The 19,038-nt window shown below is 45.4% G+C and overlaps 5 protein-coding genes across 7 annotated transcripts in view; 4 read left to right on the top strand and 1 right to left on the bottom strand.

The window, feature by feature from the left end:
• The window catches only part of LOC103393826 (uncharacterized), a 5,205-nt gene extending 3,959 nt beyond the window's left edge, over positions 1 to 1,246 (top strand). Inside the window, exon 4 of the mRNA XM_008330918.3 lies at positions 263 to 1,246. Coding sequence (XP_008329140.2) covers positions 263 to 903 — 641 coding nt within the window. The 3' untranslated portion in view covers positions 904 to 1,246. The remainder of the gene's footprint in view (positions 1 to 262) is intronic.
• A 143-nt stretch (positions 1,247 to 1,389) lies between these two features.
• On the bottom strand, positions 1,390 to 10,389 carry LOC103393825 (semaphorin-6C-like). 3 transcript variants are annotated; one of them, XM_008330917.3, is made up of 21 exons: positions 9,753 to 10,386; positions 6,895 to 7,110; positions 6,703 to 6,814; positions 6,549 to 6,606; positions 6,291 to 6,347; positions 6,108 to 6,209; positions 5,868 to 5,958; positions 5,666 to 5,788; positions 5,495 to 5,583; positions 5,326 to 5,415; positions 5,031 to 5,158; positions 4,832 to 4,963; positions 4,589 to 4,744; positions 4,335 to 4,508; positions 4,076 to 4,216; positions 3,828 to 3,905; positions 3,670 to 3,728; positions 3,527 to 3,574; positions 3,180 to 3,406; positions 2,971 to 3,093; positions 1,390 to 2,858 (listed from the first exon to the last, which is right to left on the bottom strand). In XM_008330917.3, exons 2-21 carry the CDS (start codon positions 7,043 to 7,045, stop codon positions 1,914 to 1,916), a joined length of 3,084 nt encoding a protein of 1,027 aa, XP_008329139.1. In that variant the 5' UTR covers positions 7,046 to 7,110; positions 9,753 to 10,386; the 3' UTR covers positions 1,390 to 1,913. The 3 variants fall into 3 exon arrangements, with proteins under 3 accessions (XP_008329139.1, XP_024920690.1, XP_024920692.1); XM_025064922.1 differs by having other exon boundaries at positions 6,108 to 6,347; positions 9,753 to 10,389; XM_025064924.1 differs by lacking the exon at positions 9,753 to 10,386 and having other exon boundaries at positions 6,108 to 6,347; positions 6,895 to 9,737.
• Positions 10,390 to 11,290: 901 nt separating this feature from the next.
• LOC103393827 (uncharacterized) lies at positions 11,291 to 12,677 on the top strand. The gene is made up of 6 exons (XM_008330919.3): positions 11,291 to 11,475; positions 11,570 to 11,715; positions 11,909 to 11,973; positions 12,058 to 12,225; positions 12,384 to 12,488; positions 12,570 to 12,677. The coding sequence occupies exons 1-6, from the start codon at positions 11,356 to 11,358 to the stop codon at positions 12,608 to 12,610; spliced, it is 645 nt and encodes a 214-aa protein (XP_008329141.1). The 5' UTR covers positions 11,291 to 11,355; the 3' UTR covers positions 12,611 to 12,677.
• A 788-nt stretch (positions 12,678 to 13,465) lies between these two features.
• On the top strand, positions 13,466 to 16,266 carry psmb4 (proteasome 20S subunit beta 4). Its single transcript, XM_008330920.3, has 8 exons — positions 13,466 to 13,621; positions 14,205 to 14,331; positions 14,417 to 14,496; positions 14,876 to 15,022; positions 15,255 to 15,336; positions 15,427 to 15,543; positions 15,829 to 15,917; positions 16,113 to 16,266. The coding sequence occupies exons 1-8, from the start codon at positions 13,503 to 13,505 to the stop codon at positions 16,123 to 16,125; spliced, it is 774 nt and encodes a 257-aa protein (XP_008329142.1). The 5' UTR covers positions 13,466 to 13,502; the 3' UTR covers positions 16,126 to 16,266.
• Positions 16,267 to 16,946: 680 nt separating this feature from the next.
• Positions 16,947 to 19,038, top strand: part of rfx5 (regulatory factor X, 5) — an 8,075-nt gene continuing 5,983 nt past the window's right edge. The window contains exons 1-3 of the mRNA XM_025064992.1: positions 16,947 to 17,365; positions 18,535 to 18,689; positions 18,787 to 18,820. Coding sequence (XP_024920760.1) covers positions 18,568 to 18,689; positions 18,787 to 18,820 — 156 coding nt within the window. The 5' untranslated portion in view covers positions 16,947 to 17,365; positions 18,535 to 18,567. The remainder of the gene's footprint in view (positions 17,366 to 18,534; positions 18,690 to 18,786; positions 18,821 to 19,038) is intronic.

The following is a 19,038-nucleotide window of genomic DNA, read 5'->3' as shown; positions in this document are numbered from 1 at the left end:
CCCCCTCCTCTTTAGCCCCCCCACCGCAGCTGGTATTTGTCATGGTCAGAGGAGGACACTGTGAAGACAGTAAACACCAAATACCTGATATTTACAGTAGACGTGTATTCTGACAGTACTTCTTTATACAGTTCATTTTATTCAGTTGTTCAGTGACCAATGAAAAACTGTGAGATCATCCTTTCCTGGAGATGACCTTTGACCTTGTCCAGACGTGAACATGAATGAGACTGAACTTTGACCACTTCCTGTTTGTGTCCAGGGGTCTCGGAGCAGGAGTTCAACTCCTGCAGCAGCGCTGACCTCAGCGTCGACGTGGACGCAGCTCTGGAAGAAGAGACGGAGTTTTTTCAAATCAAAGAAGAAGAAGAGGAGGAAGAGGAGGAAGAGGAGGAGGAGGAGGAGCAGCAGCACAGGATCCTGGGGGCGGAGCAGCAGGACATTCCTCCAATCCCGGAGCACCAGCCCAGTTTGTTCCACAGCATCACGAACAGAGACGATCACCTGACTACGTCAGAGCTCCGCCCACAGCCGGGGACCTCGGCCCCGCCTTCCTACCGTGACTCAGACGAGCCAACCAAACGCAGGCGGCTGGGCGCGCCGCCGTCCGAGGTCCTGGACTCGTACGTCTGTACCATTTGTGGACGCGTCTTTGCTCACCGCGCTCACTGGGCCAAACACGTGCAGGTGCATCGCAAAAGCCACGGCAACTCCGAAAAATCGTACACCTGCGACATCTGCGGCAAGAAGCTGACGCGACTGGACGGCTACCAGAAACACCGGCGGGTCCACACCGGGGAGAAACCCTACACCTGCGGACAGTGTGGGCGGAGCTTCAGCGACAACTCCAACTACAAAAGACACGTCCGCACACACGCCGGACAGAGGACGAGCCAGAGCTGAGGAGACTGAGGGAGGGGCCAGGTCAGGTCATCACCCCCACACACCCCCACACCCTCCCGCTTTGGTCTAATGATGTGTGTATTTGAAGTAGGTCAGATGGTACACACTGTACTGAGGAAGTACACAGAGCACTAACGATCCGAACTAGAACATTCTGGACTGGAACCAGATTTGAATGAAGACACAGGTTTGTTGATGATCGAGTTTGATCTAAATATAAACTGTGTCCTTGTGGGATTGACAAACATCAGAGACCTCGTGTACGATACTGACCTAGCATAGATAGCAGCTATGCTAACGTACAACATGGCCGACCTAAAAATAAAGCGTATGTTAAAATGAAGGTGCAGAAAATCCGGTTTGTGTTGAACGTCGCTGACAGACGCACGTCTTGACGGAACAACTGACACGTCGTTTATTTTCATATTTTATTTTCACACAACATGTAAACACCGTCAATAAATAACCCTCAACCAGCTCCACCTGCAGGAACATCAGTGAACCTACATGGTTCTTCAGATCGAGGGGAACCAGTGATTGAGCACACCTTTAGAAAAAACTGTGTAAACATTTCTATTGTGTTTGTACCAAAACAGTAAAAAAAAAAAACAAACCCAGGAGACGTGTCCTCCTTTCACGCTGCGTCCACTTCCTGTCTCTCGGTCAGTTACGTCAGGACGTTCTTCTGGCAGTAATGACTCCACTTCCTGTTCCCTGGAGTGGAGGAACGTCCTCACGGTCCAGGCTTAGAGAACCGTGTTCTGTTTTTGGAACTTAATGCTTGTTCATGTGGTCCTGAGTCCACTTCCTGTCTCTGAGTCTGGGGCCATGTCCACACCTCCATGTATCAGCCGTGGAGTGGACGGTCTCCTTGGACTCTGGACATCAGCAGTGGACGACTTCGCCCTCTGCAGGCCGTGAGGGAAACAGGATGTTTCCCAGAATTCTTCCTCAGGTTCATGTTGTTTACTGTAGGAAGTCTGTGGCGGCCTTTATAAACAGCGCCCCCCTCAGTCTGAGTCTGAGTTAAATTTTTCTGGCGTCGAGGTATTGGGCAAAAATAGCGATTTGGGCGGGATTTGTGGTTTGAGGGAGGACGTTCTGCGAACCAGGGCCGCCCGTGCATCGTGTGGACCCTCGTTGTAGCTGTGCTGCCGCGTCAGACAGACACTAGCGTTAGCGGCAACGTTAGCGTTAGCGGCACAGTTGCTGTTGTTCCTGTTCATTCTGGCCAGAAATCGTGCAGGTGGCGCACTCTGCTGGGTAAAGCTGTGGTGGCGCGACACTCCACCGCCACCGTCGCTGATCTTGACGAGGGCATGGCGATGAGCGGGCCGACGTGTCACGGACACGCCGCCATTTTCTTCAGGTTTTTCAGGAATCTGGAGCAGACCTGAGGAGGACGCAGCGCTCTGACAAGGCGGGTCCAGGACTTTGGTCCCCTCGCTCTTTGGTGGTGGGTGGGAGTCAGCGTGGTGACTGTGGTTGTAGCGATGGGGGCGCGTACGGTGATGTTGTAGATGAGGAAGATGGTACTGCCCTCTGGTGGAAGAGGTGGTCAGGATCTTGATGCCGGCGTTTCCCGATGCACTTACTTCCTGTATGTGCTGGAGCCACTCGTCCAGCGCGGACATGTCAGCCCCCCCCTGGGGGGTTGTCATGACTCCGCCCCCTGACCTCTCACTGCTTTGCAAATCAGGAATAGGGAGCGATAAGGAGGACACGCCCCCGTCCAGACTGTTGTCGGTGTCGAGTGGGTACAGAGAGCCTCCACCAGCGCCCCTGAAGCCCAGAGAAGACCCCGAAGACTCGGGTCCAGAAGCTGAAATGTTGTTACAGTTCTGGTTGTCCTCCAGCTGATGGCACTGCAGCGACTTCGTGTTCTTCACGGCCAGCTCAGGGGTGAAGTACGGTGTGGGCAGGTCGGACCGCTCTCCGTCCAACTGAGACAGTGACTGAAATCACATAAGAGGCGTGGCTTAAACAAACTCTTCAACCAATCAGATGATAATGACTTGTCAACAGTTAACTACCAGACTCTATGCTAGCTTCACGTTAGCCTCGTACCTGAGACAGGCTGAGGGCAGGGTGATCATGTTGATTGGCTGGTGTATTGACAGGAGAGGGGGCGTGGCCATTGGGAATGAATGAGCTGTACATGTGGGACATGGACACGCCCACTTTGTCCTCCTGCACAGTCAGAGTTGTTAAATACCAACGTCAACGGTGGTCAGTAAGACGTGCTAACCTTCCGTTAGCACCTTAGCACCACGTACCTTATCTGTTCCTTCCAGCAGAGCGTTGAGTTTCGCTAGCGTTCGCAGTGACAGAGCGTGAGGCAGCGACACCTCGTCATCTTTACCCAGCGTGCTCCTCTGCTCGGCGCTGCTGTGGCTCCAATAACACGACACCAGGAAACCTGACAGGACGGCGCCCAGGAAGAATGCCACTAGCACGCAGGCTAGCAGTAACGTGTAGTGAACGTTAGCGCCGTGCTCCAAGTCTGAAGACATGAAACGAGGGAACAAGATTTGTCACAAAGTAAGCTAAGTGTTAGCTCAGTGTTGGTGTAGCATTAACCGGGTGTTATCTCAGTGCTAGCCCAAAGGTGGAGCTGTCTCACCATATCCGGGGTCAAACTCGTGGTTCTGTGTTGTTGCTAATATGTCAGCTGTTTAAAAAACAAAGAAGAAATCGTCAGCTCCGTCAGCCTCACGGGCTGTGTTTACATGACAGAGGTGTTGCCATGGTAACGGAGCTCCTCACCATGACAGCTGTCGGAGTCGAATGCCTGCTCGCCCTCAACGTCCTGTTCAAACCCCGCCCTGAAACAAAGAACAACCAATCAGACGTCCTCCATGACATCTTAGAGGACATGAGGCTCCTCCCCTTTTCTACACCTTTTATGAGCTATAGTCACGTACTTAAGTCCTGGCGCCACGTTGACACAGTTCCCGCTCCGCAACCAGATACAGTATGGGTCACGGGAGGACAGACAGGCTCTGAGGACAGAGGGAATAACTTACTTTCACACAACAAACCTCAGGGAGACTCCATCACCAGTGACACCAACTGACCACAGGAGGCAGCAGAGGACTTAATTGATTAAAAACCACTGATTAAAAAGAGCTTTTATTTTATTTTGGCGGAGAAAGGAAGTCGACACTCTTACTCTCTACAGCGGCCATGTTGTGAGCAGCGGCTGAGTGGAATCCTGATGACGCAGCTGCTGAAGGCCACATACAAAGTGTGATGGTCTTTATCCAGCTCCAGCGCCAAGACTCTCCTGTCCTCCTGACCCTGGACGTTACACCTGTCAACAGGAAGTGGACATGTAGCAGCAGAGGAAGCTCACGTCCTGTTGTCTGTTTTTATCATCGATAACAATAAATAACGACGCTGACGTTAGCATCCTGTCTGTCCTGTCGTACCTGGACGGGCTGTAAACATCGATGTCCTCCAGCAGTCTGGTTCCTAGGGTCTGGTTGAAGTCCGTGTTGACCACAGCCTTCAGGACTCGTCCGTCCTCCGAGCCCAGGAAAAGAACTGTACGGTCTTTGAAGGGGCCGGCAGAGACGTCCACCGCGATCTGCGTCACCTTTGACCTGGGGGACAGTAACGAGCGTCTCTGTGACTGAAGTCAGGTGACAGGAGACTCTCTTTGGCTCCGCCCCTTTCCGGTTACCTGCTGGACGTCCTGGTGAAACATGGCCGTTCGTTGACGGCTGGGACAGCTTCGTCCATCAAAGTGTACGACTTGATGAATGTTAGCGTCTCGTCGGGAAACTGGATGGATGACTTGTAGTTCACGGCGCCGGTGTCCCCGGCACAGGAACCAGGTCTGGAAAATCAAACCAGTCCAAAAATCCTCAATCAGTAAAACGCTCTAGTCTCTGCTAACGACCCGGTCTGTAGGTGGCGCTCTCACCTCGGCCGAGGAACCTGGTCGTCAGACACCGGCGTCCAGGACGAGTCGCTCACTCGCTGTTCTTTAAATTTGCCACTGAAGACGTTCTCGATGTCGTCCATGTAGAAGGAACAGACGGCCGAGCCCAGGATGCTGTGGGAAACACCGTCAGCTACGGCTAACGTTCAACCGCTAATGCTAATGATCAGCTGACTGTTACCTGTTGTCCTGCGTAGTAAAAACTCCGACTACTGCCGGCCTCCCGTTGATCTGCAGAACACTGGTGACGGACTGTAGGACGTCGAAGTAGAAGAAGGAGTCTCCAGGAAGTGAGCAGTTCAGACGAGCCTGAACACACACACACACACACACACACACACACACACACACACACGGACCTTTAATGAAATGACGGTTGGCCTCCTCCTGCAGGACCTTCTTTGATTGACAACCTGAGGCCCCTCAGGTCTGGAGTCCAGAATCAGGTTCTGGTTCTTGGACTTGGGTCCAGTCACCTTGAGGAAGGACGTCCAGTGTCTCTCCAGAACGCGCGGTGACCCCCCGTTGTCATTCTTACAGACCCTCGCGACTCGAGAGAAGACCACCTGAGGGAGGAGGCGGAGTCAACTGATAAGTGGGAGGGGTTTATTGAGATCACACAGGTGACATCATGGGGGAGGGTACCTTTCCCAGCGCCGTGTACTCCACCGCGATCTCACTGAAGAAAAAGTACACGTAGCTTCCGTAGTCGATGGCGTGAAGAAAATGAGGCTCTGGGAGGGGGGCGGAGTCAGAAATACAGGTCGATGACAGAGGTTAATCACGGGGTCCCTAAGGTCACGTGACCATGCTCACCTCGCAGCCACTTGGAGTCGTACTTGACGCTGCGAAGAACAGGCTGCTCGTCGCCGAGGCTGCGGTAGACGACAGCGTCACTGGCCAGGAAGTCGGTGGTGGTCGCAGAGTAGAAGTCTCCGTCTGCTCGGGGCGGTCACACGGTCACAACGGTGTTTTGGTCACAGGAAGTGTCGGAGACAGGAAGTGACATGTGACTCACCTGCAAACAAGCCAACGACGGACTGATGGGACTCAAACGGGCACCGCGCCTGACCGCCGAGTTCATCGCCCACCTGCTCCAAGGACGTCAGCTGAGGGGCAAACGAAGACGCCAGAACAACGACATCATCAGAGTGACACATCATTAATGTGACGTCATCACAGTGATGTCATCACAGCTGAACTCCGTCGGTGACCTCAGATTTCAACTGCGTGGCGCTGAGAGAGCGCGTGTCCTTACCTTGTAGTTCCTGCAGGTGGGGTTAAAGGCGTTGGTTCCACAGATGAGCAGCGTTTCGTCGTCTTTCGGGACCAGAACTTTGATGTAGTTGTAACACTCGTCCTGGAAAAACAGAGAAACAAACAAAGACTTAACGAACAAACAAAGAAACAGGAACAACGTCAGACTGAGAAGGAAACGTACGCTGTTCTTCCCTCGGACTGTGCACGTGCTCACGTCCTCAGGTTTCCACCTCAGCTGCTGAAACACACACACACACACACACACACACACACTTGAGTCTGACGGCATTTACCCACTTCAAGTAATATTATCTACATCTTATTTACCAAAATATTATGTGTCGTGTGTGTGTGGTGCGGGTCATGTGATGTCATACGTGATGTCATACGTGATGTCATACGTGATGTCATACGTGATGTCATGTGTTATGTCACTGACCAGGTGAGGGACGAACTTGTCGGCTGCCGTCGTCAGGTTCACAGCAAACACATGATCTCTGAAAAAAAGATGAGCCAATTAGAACTGACGGTGCTGATGATGTCATCCTACAGTCATAGCCACATCGTCCAATGAGAGCCTTGGAGGTTTGTACCTGGCAGAGATAAACAGGAAATTGTTGATTCGTCTCATCCTCTGGAAGTCCAGACCCAGACGCTGTGTGTCGTTGTCATGGAGACCAGAAAAGCCTGGCAGCTGATTGGTGTCTGTGAACACACACACACACACACACGCTCAGTCTGTGCTGGAATCCCGAAGAAACACAGGTGATGACATCACCACTCACCCTTTGAAGTGACCACTCTGATTGGCCGCATGTCTGGCGGGAAGGGCGTGGCCAAGGACCCGGTCAGGAAATGTACCGCGGTCACCACGAGACACGGCACCAGGGAATGCCAAGGACGTTGCCATGGCAACGGTTGACCAGCAGGAGTCATGATGTCAAGAGTGAATGAGGAGCGATGATGTCAGGGATGATGTCTGCAGGTCATGGCGGGGTCAGCTGTGATGTCACAGAGAGAGCGTAAGCGTCCGAACATTTTAGCTGTTTCTGGGCTAACTTTGGCTCTGACTTTTTTTTGTCCTTATGCTAACCTTTAACTTTATTTAGCATGACTCCCTTTAACTTTCTAACTTAGTTTCGGGCTAACTGTGTTCCTGGCTAACTTTTAGGTTCTCATATTTAGCTAACTTGGAAAACTTGAATCTGTTTATGTGACCACTTCCTAACAACGGCTAGCTCTGTGCTAACATTTAGACAATCGTTAGACTACTTGTTCTTGGTGGATAGTTCACTCCGCTATATCTTCAGCTTCACCTGTTAGCTACTTATTGTTCGGTGAGTTGTCCTCCGTTGGCTTCATTAAACCGCTTCTTAACTAGTCTGTCAGTGACGCTGAGCACACACACACACACACACACACACACAGGGTCAGATGGTTGTAGAGTTCAATTCTTATCGGATTAAAAACAAAAGACACACACACACACACACACACACACACACAGGGGATTAAAACCTTCAGCCTTTTAAAGCCTTAGAAAAAAAAGCCTGTTCAATGTTGACCTACATGATTTCTCATCCTCATATTTTGTCTTTGTCGCCCCCTGCAGGAAATCTTTTTCCTCAGTTCTCTGATTTTAGCACTGACATTTGTTTTACAACTCTTTCATAATTATGTTTTTACAAAAACTCTGTTTTTAACTGTTTTTGTTAGATTACATTTTTTATTTCATTTTTTTATACTTATATCAGACTTTTTTTTTTGCTGTCAGTTTTTATCACACTTTTCTCATAAATGGTTTTTGTTTTTCTCACTTTTGTCACAAATGAGTTTTTTCTGCCCTGTAATCTGTTTACACCTGCTTCATCCTGCAGTGACGCTGTCACTACAGCATGGAGGCGCTGTTGTTCACGCCTGGGTGGCTGGTACACTCCTCGGCTGCAGCCTGACGCCTGTACAGTCAGACACGGTGACACTCACACGACTGACAGACGCTGCCACCCCTGCTCTTCTCACAAGGACTGCTAACGCATGCTAACGCATGCTAACGCATGCTAACGCGTGCTAACGTTTATTCACTCTCACTATTGGACAAAATGTCACATTTTATTGGGAGGCCACCGTGACCTTGACCTTTGACCTCCACACTCAGGCCTGTACAGTAAAGTACAGCATAGAGAAAATCATTTTCGCTCACGGGGACTCAGGCGCTGCAATCCCACTGCTGCCCCCTGTGGTCAGGTTGTGTTACTGAAATACAAATTCATGTTTTAAGATTCCTACTTTTTTTTTACCACTTATCTGAAACTTAAGTACTTTTTAATTATATATATTTTTTTAAAAAAAGCTGACTTCTTTTTTTCAAACATTTGTTCACAAACAGAGATGTAACATTTTTACTGATCGATCCATGAACAAACGTCTGTGTGTCAGTGCAGTAAAAACAGGTGCAAGTGCTGCTGCTGATTAACAGGGATTAACTCGCTAATCCCAGCGTGTGTTTAGTGGCTGTTAGCTACTAACAACCAGCTCTACTTGGAGGTTGGAATTCCTCACTCAGGAATTACAAGCTTCTATTGTAGCGCCCCCCTGTGCCGCCATTTCTGTTATGAACGTGTTTATGTTCAAGATGGCTCCACATGGTGGCGCTGTCACAGGTTTGTGCTTACTCTGCTGCCTTCTTAATCGAACCCTTGCATTTTAATAGTTGGACCCCGCTGACCTAGAACTAGCAAATAAGAGCTAATGTCATGTTGGTAGTGTAACGTAAATGCTAACAGAACTGCTAGGTGCTAAAATAAAGGCTCAGAGTTTACGACTAACTCTGTTCAGCTCGCCGGGTAGCTAAAAATATGACTAACAGTTACAAATCAGTTAACTCTTAGTTACTAACCTCTGAGCCGGCGCTGCTTGAAGCTAATTTAACACTTCCTGCGTAAAGGGATAATACGACATAATTATTATTAATTATTAAAGTTAGGTTAGTCTACAATTTTACTGCAAATAACTAAGCTAGCTAAGCTAGCTGTCCACAGTGAATTCCTACTGACAGCTAAATTCCTGCAGCTAACTGCTAGGAGTTAATGACACTGCTATTACCTGTGTAGCAACACACAGTGGGTTTATTTAGCTTTTTACAGCTAATTTATACTGGTCTGATAGCTAATCTACAACTGCTTAGATTTAAGACGTTCCCTCCATCACAATATTATATAATACTGTTGCTATACAAAGGGTAATTGCTAAGGAGGTTGTTGTAAACTGATAATTGCTAACAAATAGCTCAGAGCCCGATGTAAACAGTCAGTTTTTCAAGGATTACCACGGAGAAGTGAGCGTAAACGCTGGATGATAATTATCTGCTGTCGTCAACACAGTGCTAACACTGCCTGGTTCCCCTGGCTGCTAAAAGGTAACTGCTAATGGCTGATTGCATGTCACTACAGTAGAGACGTTTGTGGCCGGAGAAGCAAAAGAGAAAAACCTCAGAAAAATGTTTCTGTTGTTTCTCCATATGAGTCGTTATTATGATTTAACAGACATTGTAATAATAACAACCATTTCCAGTTCTGATATTTTCACATGTTCAATAAAAAGTAAACAAGGCTTTTTCTTTTAGTAATACTGTAATTAACGACACCTTAGCGTGTGTCTACGTCCACAGTCTCCGGGGGGAGGACACAGGACAGGCCGGGACTCGCAGCACAGTCTCCGGGGGGAGGACACAGGACAGGCCGTTGTCTCAGTCTCGTTGCTCGGTCACATCAACAATCCACATCGACCCCATCGGTTTTCACCTTCACCATAAGAACATCCGGAACCGAACACAAAAAAAATTCTGCAGTAAAATCCAGAGAGAGGAGCCGGAGACATGAGGACAGACAGGCGGGGGCACGGGGATGGACGGGCGGGGAGTCGAGCATCCTCTCCGCGTCTTAGCGACACAATGAAACAGCGCATATGACCACGCCCCTTTAATTTGCATGATTTACACAGAAAGCCAATCACAGGAGGTGAACTCCGCCTCCTTCAAAATGATGGTAGAAAGTAAAAGTCTTCCCTCTAGTGGCTCCGCGACGGCACTGCCTTTGGTATGTTTGTTTTATATGTTTTATATACATATTCTTTGTACATGTTTATAATAAATCCGTGCGTTTATGACCTTCTGTTTATTAAATATATATATACACACACACACACACATATATATGTATATAGTGAGCCCAGCAGTAATGAGTACACCCCCCCAGACCAGTGGGGTGTATTCATTTATATAAAATTCCCAAATTCATCTAAGCCCAAAATGAGAACACCTCATTTAACGACAACAACAACAAAAGACTACACAACTCTAATTAACAAGAATTCAACTTATATATATATATATATATATATATAAGTTGAATTCTTGTTAATTAGAGTTGTGTAGTCTTTTGTTGTTGTTGTCGTTAAATGAGGTGTTCTCATTTTGGGCTTAGATGAATTTGGGAATTTTATATAAATGAATACACCCCACTGGTCTGGGGGGGTGTACTCATTTATGCTGGGCTCACTAAACTAGCCTTCTGGCTAACTCTAGCTCTTTTTAACCATGTGTAATCATGTGTTTTTTGAAACTGCACTGTCACCTTTTAAATAAACTACACTAAAAAAAAGGTTTAAAGGTTGAATTGTGATGAAACCTCTGGGTCAATTAAACAAACAGACCAAAGTTTCTGTTCTTGTTTTTTTCACAGAGTGTTCTGTGATCTGTGGGAGGAACCTCTGCCACAGGTTCTGAATGATGCTGATCCAAAACCCATGAACAAAGACATCAACTGACCACCTGCTGCTCCAGGTCTCACCCCTAACTTCTTCAGTCCGAAGGTCACGTCACGTCACGTCACGTCACGTCACGTCCTGCAGTAAACCCTGAATCTCCTGCTGTTTCTCCAGTTTCATCCCTGGTCTTTGTTCCGTGTTCTTAAACCTGTCATCTCCACAGTGTTAACTTAGACCTGAGGGTCTGTCAGTGGACTGGGTCTGTCAGTGGACAGGGTCTGTCAGTGGACAGGGTCTGTCAGTGGACAGGGTCTGTCCAGGGGGCGGAGCCCAGTTTAAAGTAAACAGTACTATGAGCTGTTACAACACTGGGGGCGTGTCCCTCGTCTGGTCCAAGTGTATAAAAGGTGTAAAACGTGTACCTCCGGCTCAGTCGGTCATCATTTTATTTGAGACAGACAGGAAGTGTCATCATCAACATCATGAATCTGTGGCTCCGGGCTCACTTCCTGCTGGCTGGGTTGATTCTTTGCAGTTCGGCACCAACTCAGGACGAATGTGAAACACTGCTCCAACCTGTGTCCCTGAAGAATATTGCCAAGGTGAGGTCCATGTCAGTCCTTCGTGTCTCATGTCCTCCTGTCCCCTCGTGTCTCTTGTCCTCATGTCCTCGTGCTCTCGTCTCTCTTGTTCCAGTTTTATGGCAGGTTTAACATCATCACTGTTTTCGCTGAAGGAGTGTATGACAAAATCATGTCCTCCATGGAGAGCTCCTGGATCAACAACACTGCTGGGACGTTGGACGGTGTGGAGGCACTGGCGATGAGTGAGGTGAACAAGATGTGAGTCATGTGATTAGGTCTTCAACGCGGTCTCTCTCCTGAACCAAAGTCCAGTTTTAAAAATGGTTAGCTATAGTGAACATGACTAGTCGTTCAGTTAGAGTGTCACAACGTACCGTTGATCGTCCAGGAAGTGAACATCGACGTACAACACCGGTCAACAACCACAGCTGACAGTCACTCTCTTTTTCAGAAACGGAAAATGTTTCAGTGCAAAGAGCACAATGAAATTGGTCGAAGACAAGGTGTTGGCAGAGTGTAAGTGACGAAGACGATGATGATGATGATGATGTTCCGGTGGTTACGATAAGGATGATAACAGTGTTGTCGTTCCCTCCTCAGATGCTAACATCACCACATCCTTCCACGTCCTGCCGGGCAGTGAAGATGTCATGGTATTCAGTTGCAATAGTACTTTTTCAGGAGACATTGATGGCCTACTCCAATTTCTGAACTTGGATGTCCTTGGCTCACCACCAGAGGGCGTTATCCGCTCGCTCTATCTAATGAGTAAGGAGAAAATGCTGTGAATCCACAGAAATGAACTGAAGGGTTTAGTTTAGTTTAGTTTAGTTTAGTTTAGTTTAGTTTAGTTTAGTTTAGTTTAGTTTAGTTTAGTTTAATTTGGTTTAGTTTAGTTTAGTTTGACTTTTTTTTTTCTGGTTTAGGTCACCACACGACAGTGAAGGACTCGGACCTGAAGCAATTTAAGCAGCAGGCGAGCTGCCTCGGGTTTCAAGGAGAACCTGTGTTCCAGTACGACCCAAAGAACGGTACAGGTCACAGCGTACCTATTTGACCTGCTTTTTGGTTGAAGCGTAAGCCTGTTGTCTAATGCTGTGTTTCTGTCACAGGTTTCTGCTCTGAGGATGAAACTATCAAAGTGGAGTTCTGAAGAGACGTGCAGCCATGTTAGCTAACGCTTCTAATGATTATTGTCAATAAAAGCTTGATGGATATCAGCTGTGTTGTTGTCCTCGGATCTCTGACCGTCCTCAGAGTTACTGATCTACATTCACTGTAGACCAAGGTTGAGGCCTGAACAACTATCCCGCCTTGAATAATAAAGGTTTGAATAATTATCAAGTTGAGATTGTGGTCTCTAAAACTTCTACAGATTCTTTTCCAAAAATCTGGGGGGCATCATGAAAATAATTACGCCATTTCATAGTAAAATAAACTTTGGCTTGATTAAGAATCAGAACATCTTGATGCAAACTGCCACTGTTTATTATTTGAATTTAAAATCTAAAATTCTTGAGATTAGGACAGACAGAGATAATCAACTGAATACTGCCCTGAAGTGAACATTCAAATATAAACAATTTGATTGACTCTTCATTGACTTAAGTTAACATAGATAAGATTCACCATACGACTACTTTATAACATCAGTTTGGGATTAATTCACCAGACTACTTTATAACATCAGTTTGGGATTTCCTTCTTATTCATATCTACAGCATCCACAGGCATCACTGTGCTGGAATGTAAAAAAATCTTAATAGGATAGCCAACTAAATATTAAAATACGTTTGTCTTCTTTAACTAATATTTTGTATTTTTAATCGTCTGTACTCTGAAGCATACATGTACCTTGGTTTGAGAACCACTGCATCATAGTTGGGAACAGAAGTAAAAAGTCATAAACAGAAAAACTAGTAAAAAAAAAGTAAATAATAAAACAAAAAACAAAACATTCAAATGAACTTTTTTAAGCCGTTGCTTTGCATCACTTCCTGTTGTCATGAAAAGGCAGCGTCGCGTCACTTCCGCTAGAAACAAAGATGGAGAACGGTATGAAGCTAAGCCTGTGGGAGAATGGACCAAAACCCGGACAATTTTACACTCTGTCCGGCAGCAGCAGCGGTCTGGGCTCGACATGTGGTCCAGTTAGACACACACTGTGAGTAGGCCTGACGGCGGCGGCTCTATCGCAATTGTTTTCTGGGAAAAGTGTTTCGTGTCAGGCCGTTAAGTGCTGTCTCATCCCGGAGACATGGGCAGCTAACTGCTAACTATGTTTTTTTTAATTTATTTATTTCTCTCGCTTCGTTATTAATGAATTCATTGATTAAGGAAAACACAAACATGCTTAGTTATAAAGTTGTTTCCGTTTACAAATTTTCTCATGTGTTCATTTAGCCTATAATATACGGTGATGTAGCCGGTCCATGAGCCACACAGCACAAATAAAATAAATATGGGTTTATAGTTAGGGTTTCATTGAGCTTTTGGAGGCAGAAAGGAATAACGTCCTGTGTTTATGTCGCTTAGATGATGAGGAATTCAGTCTGATGCTAACGCTAACATGTTCTTTCAGTTTCATTTTGTTTTTGCTGCATTTCTATTTTAACGAATTACAGGCTGTCTTGATCAGCTGTGAACTCAGAAGACAGATCTGAAACAGATAAAGTTATGCTTAGAATATCATATCATTGTCAAACAAAGAAAGTATTAACCTCTAATGTTTGATATGGACAAAACAGGAACCCAATGGTGACCGGGACGTCGGTTCTAGGTGTCAAGTTTAATGGTGGTGTCTTGATTGCGGCAGACATGTTGGGTTCATATGGCTCTCTGGCTCGGTTCAGGAACATCTCCCGTCTTATGAAGGTAATGCTCGATGCTGCTGACGCTGCTGCTGTTTGAAGATGAAGAGATCATCAGACCACCTGACTGAACTGTGTCTGTGTTTCAGGTGAACAACAGTACCATCCTTGGAGCATCAGGGGACTACGCCGACTACCAGCACCTGAAGCATGTCATTGAGCAGATGGTGTAAGTTACTGCTGCTGCTGTTTGTTAAATTGGACAACTTTTTCTTTTCTTTTTTTTTTTTTTACACCTGTAGTATTCTAGCACAGCGGTGCACAGATGACAATCAAAATGAGCTGTTTATCTTAGATGTAGTCCGAATGCTAAAGTTGTGTGGTTTTTTTTTTTTAATCTGGGTCAAAACACATGGAAGACGAGTGTGGAGCAGAGGCTGGTCAGAGTCAGAACCACTCTGACTCATGATCTGATCTGATCTGTTTTGTTGCTTTCACAGTCAGAGGTCACAGTTAACAGTAACAAATGCAGTATAATCTGAACACTAAAACGCGCTGACTGTTGCTCTAACAACACATGTCACCTCTCTGTAACTCTGCCCTCTTAGGATTGACGAGGAGTTGCTGGGCGACGGTCACAGCTACAGTCCAAAGGCGGTTCATTCCTGGTTGACCAGAGTGATGTACAACCGGCGCAGCAAAATGAACCCTCTGTGGAACACTGTCGTCATCGGAGGCTTCTACAATGGCGAGAGGTCTGAGCCAGGAACCACCATACGTCTGACTGTGTCTGCAGATTTGTTCTTGAATGTTTATGGTTGACTTTTATGACTTTTTCTCCAAAAAAAAAAAAAAAAAAAACCAACCATGTGGCAATTTTCCAAACCAAAACCTTCGGTTTCACATATCTTTTCAGGCCTAAAAGTACAACTCTGCTCTTTTTTTGTGGTCATTGTTAAATATGGCAAACATATTTGTTTTCCATAGTTTCCTTGGTTATGTTGACAAACTGGGCGTGGCCTACGAGGCTCCCACGGTGGCCACAGGCTTCGGAGCGTATCTGGCTCAGGTGAGTGACTCGTGCTGAAGCAAAGTTGGTGTCGTGACTTGTCAACATCGTGCCCTAAACGCATGTGTGTGTTTGTCTGTTTTTGTGCAGCCGCTAATGAGGGAGGTGGTAGAGAACAAAACAGACATCAGCCAGCAGGAGGCGCGGGAGCTGGTGGAGCGGTGCCTCAAAGTGCTGTACTACAGAGACGCTCGATCCTACAACAGAGTGAGTTTAACGCAGGAAGGATTTTGGACCTCAGATTTGCCCCAAACTTCCCAGCAGGACGGGATCAGGGTTGATGACTTGGTTTGGCCATTGTTGGCAAGAACCCTGTAGTTTCTGGTACTGTACCAGTGGTGGTGGTAGTGCAGCAGATTAAAGTGACCATGGTTTGATTATATGGCACATTTGTTTTACCCATGCTACAACCACGAGGTGTCTGTGAATGCAAAATATAATTTGTGTGCTTTCTTAGGAGTGATGTGTGATGTGTTTTTTTTTTTTTTCTAGTATGAGATCGGCATAGTAACCGAAAATGGTGTGGAAATCCTTGGTCCTCTGTCTTCTGAAACCAACTGGGACATTGCTCACATGGTCAGGTAAGAGTTGAGGTGTCGTTTACACCCACCCCTGTTTTGTTTTCATTTGTAATATTTTTCATTATTACCTTTTTCCAAGTAAATTAAATTTTCATTAGTGACCCAAGTGTAACACCCACATGACAAAATGAATCTGTGAGTCTACTTTTCTTAAATCTTTTTATTTCAATGTTTTCTCACCCTTTTTCTTTCTAGTGGCTTTGAATAAAGATGGGCAGTATCTGATCAAGATTAGCTGCAACCCTTCCCACCGACTCTTCTTTCTGTTTATTTTTTTCATCTGTAAACTTTACTCTTTTGTAAAATGGCAAATAAATGTCCTAAGACAATAAAAGTGATTGGGATTTGGTTTTTCCTAAATGTCTCAATGTGGAGTGTGTCAGTAAGGTATCTGAGCGGAGTTTCCACAGTCTGCTGGGGGTGGTTCAATGATCCAGTGTCCTTCTGGAAAATACCAGCATTGCATAATTGCATGATTTCACAAGTATCTCAGTTTATATTTCCCATAAACTTTTCCAGGCAATTTAAGTATTCCCAAGAATAAGATTGATTCTTTTTAAGTAAACCATTAAAAGAACTACATTACAGTTTAGGATGTTTTAGTGTAAATAAAATGTATCTCCGTAAGTGGGCACAGTATAAGTCACAGTTTATTAATTTAGGACTGTCTTATTTTATATATAAAAAATATTTATATAAAAACGCGTAATAAATAAATCGTGTTTAATTTGTGTCGCCTAACGTCTGTTACTAGGCAGATTCCACAAGATAAAGCCATCTGTTTTGTAACTGGGCAGACCAGAAAAATGTGCCCAATCAGAAAAAATTCTGTCATAAAAATAATTCTGCTCGACCAATTGGTTTCGAGCCGCTTCTGGTCACCGGGTAGATCTACGAAAGTGGACCAATCAGAATAGGCGTCTGCTTTGTAGTTAGGCAGACATAAGCAAGTTGTCCAATCACAAAAAAATCTGGAGGGGATTTTTGCTGTATCTTGGCTCAGGTACTTTCTTTTTCATTTTAAAATAATTTCTCTCACTGGTCTTAGCGAACACTTCAGATGTCAATAAGACAATAAATTCACCGTCAGTGTAAATTACTCATTAACTGAAATTAACGTACTGAAGCAAGTTAAACGGCTGTTTGCATCCATGCTGCTGCTGTCACTCAGCTCCTAGCCTGTTAGCCAGTGGTTAGCGTTTAAAATGGCGGTTAATGTCATTGTCGATTGCTGTAACTTTTCCTACGAAGCTTTATTCGCGTCTGTGCTGTTTTTTAAAAGCGCTGTCTACGGACTCTGTGTGAAACCTGCTGACAAGACCCGGTGACTCAGTAACCGCCGCGGCTCCCGTTAATTAGCCAGTTAGCCGTTAGCATGTCCGGCTCGGGGAGCAGGGGCGACTTCACACTGCGTCCCAGCCGCGGACACGTCTGTATCTACCGCCAAGGTTAGCGGCCACAAGTCGAACAGTTGCCGGCCGAGTGTGCGTGTGCCTGTGCGTGTGTGTTCGCACACACGCGCTCCCCGCTACCGGAGAAACGATTCAAAGACAGGAAACGGAACAATAGGCGACGTTATCACCATTTTCTGACGCCTGTTATTTTCATTTATTGGAGTCGAGTAGTGAAGACAGTCTGCGTGTTTTGTTTGTATTTTCTGGAGAACATGTAGCTGTGGGTGCTTTATTCCCAGTCCATAAGTGGAGTTGAGCTGGAACAGGATTGTTTCATATAAATATCTAAAAGCTCAGGAGAACACACCGGGGACAGTTGTCAGTTTCTGAGGTTCAGCCGTAATTGAACTAGTTTAACGTCATACATTTATAAGATTAAAGTGTTGACAACACGAGAAGAAGAACAAAACCGTCAGTTTAGAAGAAAGAATGTCACATCTGAAATAACATAAATGTCATCATAAGAAAAGTTGGATATTTATGAGACTAAGATTGTAAATTTCTAAGAAAAAGGAAATACTACTATGAAAAGAAAAGTTGAAATATTAAAATAATTAAAAATATTCGTTATGTATAATATAGCACATCTGGGCGATTAATATTACGAGAACAAAGTTTACATTAATGAAAATAAAGTTGTAAATTGTTGAGAGTACGTTGGTTAAATTATGATAAAAAAAGTTAATATGTCTGTAATATCTAAGGATACATATATATTCAGTTTAGGATTACATAAAGCAAGGCTGTAAATACGTGGGGAAAAAAGTTGTAATGAGAGAAATAAGTTCCATGATCATGGATGAAAAAGAAAAATGGCAAAGAATGAAATTTCTAAATTGTGAAAAAAAAAAAACAATTTACAGGAATAAAATTGTACATTTATGAGACGAATATGACCAAGACTTACAGGAATAAAATTGAACATTTATGAGACGAATATGACCAAGACTACGGTGTAAATGAAACAAAAATATCCTTTAACCTCAGGCTGCATCTCCTCCTCCTTTTACACCAGCTAGCTCCTCTTTCCTGGCAACTCCATAACATTACTTAGAAAAATAAAATCTGAGCTAAACAGAACTAAAAACCCATTTTTATCCTGACATTAAATGTTGTTGTGAATGTGAGACTGAGTTCTGAACAGCTTTTTGTTTCTCTCTCAGATGGTTCTGCTTGGCACAGGTTAGCGCGTACAGATGTCGGAGGACCAGCGGCACCAGCGGGCCGAAGTCACCTCAAGTGGGGAGGGTAGCGTGGAAGCAGCAGAGGGCGACAATGAGCCCAGCATGCTGCTGCAGAAGTTGAAGAGCAACATCTCGTAAGTCCATCCTGGTGTTTACGATCTTCAGGTAATCTCAGTGAAGTGATGACAGCCGTCTTCACACCCTCAACCTGCTCTGTTTCCTCACTTCCAGGAAGGGCGTCCAGTCCAAAGTGGATCAGATCCTGGTGAGGAGCAAAAGTACACACACAAACACGTGTTAGGTTAGGATACAGCTGGAAAACATGATGGGTAACGTGATAGGTCATTAATATCTAATGGGATGTGATGGGTTCATTTACACTGAATACAGTGAATTATATATAAATACAATTCAATTTACAATGTAACTGATCACATTCATTAGATTTGAATTAAGAATTAGTTTATATATATATATATATAT

This window comes from Cynoglossus semilaevis, chromosome 18 (assembly GCF_000523025.1).
Source record: "Cynoglossus semilaevis isolate Cse_v1.0 chromosome 18, Cse_v1.0, whole genome shotgun sequence".
In the NCBI taxonomy this organism is placed as follows: domain Eukaryota; kingdom Metazoa; phylum Chordata; class Actinopteri; order Pleuronectiformes; family Cynoglossidae; genus Cynoglossus; species Cynoglossus semilaevis.
Note: the sequence above shows the minus strand (reverse complement) of the source record. Positions and strands in the feature narration are given on the sequence as shown.